Source organism: Tribolium madens, unplaced genomic scaffold (genome assembly GCF_015345945.1).
Source record: "Tribolium madens isolate multiple individuals breed KSU strain unplaced genomic scaffold, Tmad_KSU_1.1 Scaffold_11;HRSCAF=98;Tcas5.2_LG3b, whole genome shotgun sequence".
NCBI classification, from domain to species: Eukaryota; Metazoa; Arthropoda; class Insecta; order Coleoptera; family Tenebrionidae; genus Tribolium; species Tribolium madens.
Window position 1 is genome coordinate 3782724 of NW_025400975.1, and position 5490 is coordinate 3788213.

General features: G+C 38.9%; 1 protein-coding gene across 1 annotated transcript; it reads right to left on the reverse strand.

Moving 5' to 3' along the window:
- Window positions 1-1332: 1332 nt before the first annotated feature.
- On the reverse strand, window positions 1333-5193 carry LOC123016413. Its single transcript, XM_044416794.1, has 3 exons — window positions 5053-5193; window positions 4757-4925; window positions 1333-4710 (listed from the first exon to the last, which is right to left on the reverse strand). The coding sequence occupies exons 1-3, from the start codon at window positions 5089-5091 to the stop codon at window positions 1394-1396; spliced, it is 3525 nt and encodes a 1174-aa protein (XP_044272729.1). The 5' UTR covers window positions 5092-5193; the 3' UTR covers window positions 1333-1393.
- Between the last annotated feature and the right edge of the window lie 297 nt (window positions 5194-5490).

Sequence of the window (5490 nt, forward strand, 5' to 3'; positions counted from 1 at the left end):
TTTGGATTCGGGATTTGTTTGGTCTTCAATTCGACTTTTCATAACAAATTCTCTTATTGGTTAAAATATTTGCTCGCAATCCACAAACACCCTGTAGAATTATTGGAATTAGTCAAGTTTCTTATGCTGTGGAGTTATTCCGTCATCCCAGTGTTTGTTTTACTTCTTGAAAAACTTGTCTCTCGTTTTCGAGTTGACGCTAAAATTAATTCCTGCCCGAAATTTTTGCCAACCCTTCGTGATGGGGCCGTAATCGCAAAGTTATATGATGTAAGGCATTACATTGTGCCCCAATGACTGCCCATTAGGGAATAACAACTTAACAAAAGTTGGCATTAACCTCAAGCCCTCGACACTGAGCGTCTTGCCCTTTCACTGCTTACTATGTTACGATCCTGTTGTTTTCTTAGGAGCGCACACCGATGTTTGCCATCTCCATCACTTAACACATTATCGTTATTACTCTGATGAGATTGCAGTTTATAGTTTGGTGATGAATGCTCAAACTTTCGGGGTTTCATTACCATTATTAAAATTTACCAACGTCCAATTTAGCAGAGCAGCAGCCGACGTGTAATCATAACAGTATTTCTGAGTTTAGCAACCGAATCTTTTGCAAAAAATGACGGATTGATCTGTTAATCCCCTCAGAAGCCTCTGAATAGTTTAACGTAGCAAGAAGCCATCATATTTGTGTTAGTTCGTTAAGTTTGCGAGATGTCGAGTTTGAGAAATTATCGGGATGAGAAATCGATGCGAAGCGGTACTCCTGGGCCGTCTATTGTGTTATTTATCCTCCGACTTATGGCCAAGTTTTCTTTTTTGCAACATTTGAGATTCTAGTGCATTTGTAGAGAAGTTACCCGAGCAATGAATCTTTTATGTGACAGTTTTTCTACTGTAAAATATCTATTGAGGTTTCCCCTTTGCAGAGAAACCTGTCCCGTTTTACTTTTTAATGCAAGTAAGTGTACGAACGGTGGAAACAATTCAAACAATATTTATCCCAGGGATCGATCCCTCCTTCAACTAATTCAAAACACAATCAGATTCCGAACCAATATCGGCCTTATTCCTTATTTTATTTACAACTGCATAACCTCAAAGGATTTAAAATTCAATTTATCAATCCCGGAAGTTTACAACAGCCGCACCAAGCGAATTACTCTGCGGGAAACTTGCCGCGACTTGTATACAAACAGATTAAAATGTTTTATTTCATCGGAAAAATTCTTATTTCAGACGAACGTTAAGGAAAATTACAAATTGAAAGCTACTTCTCGCAAATATTTACCCACTCAGACCAAACCAATCAAAAATAAAACTCCTACGTTATCTGAGAGCATATATTCAAAACAAAAAGACTAAATACAAATAATTCTCTACTTCCCTTTTATTTCTGACATTCGTCTCTCACCGACGACGCCGTTATTACCTTTGGCAACTCTTTCTCATTCTTTCTCAACATTTCTTTAGGGTCATATAAGCATAAACCAGCCTTTGAGGCAGCTCTCTCTGCATCTTCCCTCAATCTCATCTTTCTAAACTCCTCAGGGCTAGGGCAAGGCCTTGCCTTGAAATAATTAACAATTTTTTCCCACAAAGTTAAAGGTTTGTCGACTTTTGCACTTCCATCTTTTCCAATCTCACAAATAGCTCTTTCTTGTTCTTCTCTACATTCTTCCTCCTCTTCTTCTTTCTGGTCACGATATTCCATATCGTCTTTCCGGGTCTTGTAGTACATTCTGCCCCTTTTGGCCGAATAATCAATAACTTCATCTGTGGGATATTGAGTGATAAAAGTTTCTTTCTCCGGAATTATAGGGTTTCGAGGTTGGAGATGYCTATCATGAGGAGGACACTCGCAAGATGGAGYTACGTGGTCTTTYAACTTGTCYTTTTTACGTTCAGAGTACTCATAAAGGGTACTACATGTTGAAATAAAGCGATTGGTAGTATTAGAAAATAAAAGAATGTCACTCGGACGTTCYTTCACCGATTTAGAAGCACCAAGACTGTTGCTTTTGTAAATAACAAAATTGACACAATCTACTGGTTCAGATCTTGCACGTTTTGACCTSTTCCGACTCAAACTCAAATCAAAASTATCAATTTGGTTACTTTTCAATGGCTGTTGAGTCAAAATCAAAGGTGCCGAAGGCTTGATATCAATAATAATGTTATATGATTTGGCCCTAAATTCACTTGTTGATAGTTGAGGAACATCATATTTGAGTTGAAACAAATCAATATTGGTTTTAGTACTAGTACCATAATATCTTCTCGCAATAGTACTAAAACTTCTTTTGTTGGTCTTTTTTGGTTCGCATTCGGCAGGTTTAACTTCTACTCTTTTCCAATACAACCAATCATCCTCGTCAGCTCTTGTTGCTTCATCACAAATATTATCCACAGGGCAAGGTCTTGGAGGCTCCGGAATGTGAACTTTCTTCAATCTTGCCAAAGGCTTGATGTCTTCCGGTGGCGAAGGTTCGATGCAAGGACAATCAGGAACATCCAATTTCGGCAATCTCTTAACTTTTACTTTAAGGTTTTCATCGGCTCTTTCAGTGGTGCATTCTTCTTCAACTTTGCAAACTCTCTTAAAAGTCACTGGTTTCTTTTTCAACTTCTTCAACGGTTTGACATCAAGTGGAGGCTCTGGTTCGATACAGGGGCAAGCTCCTGGCGGCAAAACCGGTAAAGATTTCTTTTTAACTTTAAGTTTCTCATCAGCTCGAGGTGTTGTACACTCGGTTACAATTAAGCACGGCCTTGGAGGTTCATGTACTGGTTTTGGAACCAGTTTTTTCAACGGAGGTGAATCTTTCATTTCTGTCGAAATGCAAGGACACTCTTTAGGTTCCAAAACCGGAAGTTGCTTTGGTTTAATTTTCATTCCATCGTCGGCACGCGGACCACAAACTTCCTCCACGCAAACCTTCTTCTTCTCTTTAGGAATATGTCGCATTTTTAACCTTTTTATCTTGACTGGGGCATCAGGTATTTCCTCTTCTTTGCAAGGACAGTTTTGGGGCACAAAAACCGGAAGTTTCTTCGCCTTCACTTTCAAATCGCCATCAGCACGGACGGCATCAAAACAAGAAGAAAAATCACAAGGTTCTCTCGGTTTTTCCACGTATTTAAATTTGGGTAAACGAGGTAACGGAGGGCCTGGCTCAAGTGGTGGAGGTTCCACGCAAACACAGTCGCTTTTAATAATTGGTAAAACTTTTTGTTCTACTTTTAAACCATCATCGGCTCTTTCAACTTCAGCACAAGTGTGCATTTCCGGGCATTTTTTCGCCGGTTCTTTAATCGGTTTTGCCTTCAGCCTAWGCAAAGGAACAGTTTTCATGGGAATYTCTTCRATACAAGGACAATTATTTGGTTTTAGTTTAGGTAAAGGCTTTTTCTTCGGTTTGTACTTTGCGTCGGCTCGAGGAGGACAACATACTTCCTCAGGACATGGRCAAATTCTTTTAGGTTCGGRAATTTTCTTCTTAGGAAGTCTCTTAATGACAAAATCGGTCATTTCGCGTTCTTCACATGGACACTCTTGAGGATGAATAACCGGAAGCGTTTTCGGAACGATTTTGTAATTGTCATCTGCTCGAGGAGTAGTACACACCAAGTCCGATTCGCATAAGTTTCCGGGTTCTTTAACATCAAAACGCTTCTTGATGCGTATTAAAGGTTTACCTTCTTTCAATGGAACATCGTCAATGCAAGGACAATCAGGGGGATTTAATTTCGGAAGACGACCAAAACAAATTTTTTTTGGTTTGCATTTTTTCAATCTTCGGCATTCTTCCTTCAACTCGCTTAGTTTAACAGTCACGTAATCGTTGCAATTGAGATCTGTTGGTTTATTGTAAGTGTTGTAACTGCGACTCCACTCTTTATCACTGGGATTAGAAGACTGGGGTTTGCAAAAACTTTCACGGATTTGTCTTTTGGTTTTGTTTTCGTTAATTTTTTTAGTAAGTTGTTCGAGAGTCGCCATGTTACTTTTAATGATTGCGTCTAATTGGCTATTTTTCGATTCCTTTTGCTTTTTCTTTAAGAGAACTGTGCTAGATCTTCGAGTCAAACTTTTCGAAACTGTTAGTTTAGGCCCTTTTAATTCCACTCCCGATTTCGGTAAACCTTTCTTTAGTTTCATRCAGGAAGTACTGTAGTTCTTTTTATTGATCATTTTAGACGAGCTTCTCTCACCAAGAGTTATTTTTTTTCCTTCTTCATGTCCAGCAGACTCCTTCTTTTGCAGTCTATAACTACTAAATTCTTTGTATTGAATTCCGTCAAACTTTCGACGACTTGGTTCACTTTCACCGGTTTTGGGAGCACCTGGATACACAATTTYGACTTTTTTCTTGTAAAATTCCGGGTAGAAAAGGTTATCAGTTGAGCCATACGGTTTTATATTACACGGTTGCAAGTGGGAGAATAACCGATTTACTTTGATATCTTCCATTTTCTTCAAATGGTTAAGAACGTCGTAGTAATTTTCCTCGCTACGAGAGCATTCAGCCAACTCGTAGATCGGATACCCTTCATCGTTTTTCTCTTCAGGGACATATTTTTCCTTGAATTCTTTGGCCGTTTCCCGAAAACTTGTATCTATTGTCACAGGAGCAGCATTGAAGCGGTTAGATTTGTCTTCCTCAACGTCCAACTCTTCAAAATCTTCCTCTTTGACCCGACTTTCTGAAAACCAACGATGCAAAACAGTTGTAATTATTTCTATTGTCACCTCTCAGATTCTGCAAGGATTTAGACAGTTTTCGCAACTGGTAAAAATTTTCTCTTGTTTTTCGCCGGAACTGGTGTTTGGGAGGTTGCGAGTATGATCTATGCCCTTTTCGGCAGTATTTTTCCGAAGAAATTGTAGATGGATATGATGGATTTAAGGTGTAGGAACACTAAAATTGAGGAAAAAATTATCTTGACACGTCTTGTCAAAATTTTTCTTTCAAACGTTGAAATAACGCTTGAAACAAGCACAAAATTGTGTTTTCTGATCAAATTCCGTGTTTGGAACTCACTTACCGTTTTAGTAATTAGTTTGAAAACCGAGCGTGCTGCCATAATACGATAATTTTCCAAGATTTAGACACTTCAAAAAATCTAATTTTTTAGTTAAACAAAAGCTAGTCATGGGTGAACAACCACAGGGTAACTTAATTTTTTATTGCGATGTTTTAACTAAAGTTTGTCTAAAACACCACCACCCCTATAATCCCATCAGCCGCCCCCGCTGTGGTATCCCTGTCCCAGACCTCACTCACTTCCCATTGACTCAACCCTTTTAATCGGCTTACGTCATGAGCCAAATCCTGGATTCTCCGCCAACATGTGGGAGCATAATAGCATCGTCTTGGTTTTGTTTATTTTTTGGCTACAATAAATGCGATGTTTATCGCGGTTGCGTTTCAAAACCACATATTTATCAGAAAAGTTTCGTGCTTAAGAGGCTGGAACGAGCTG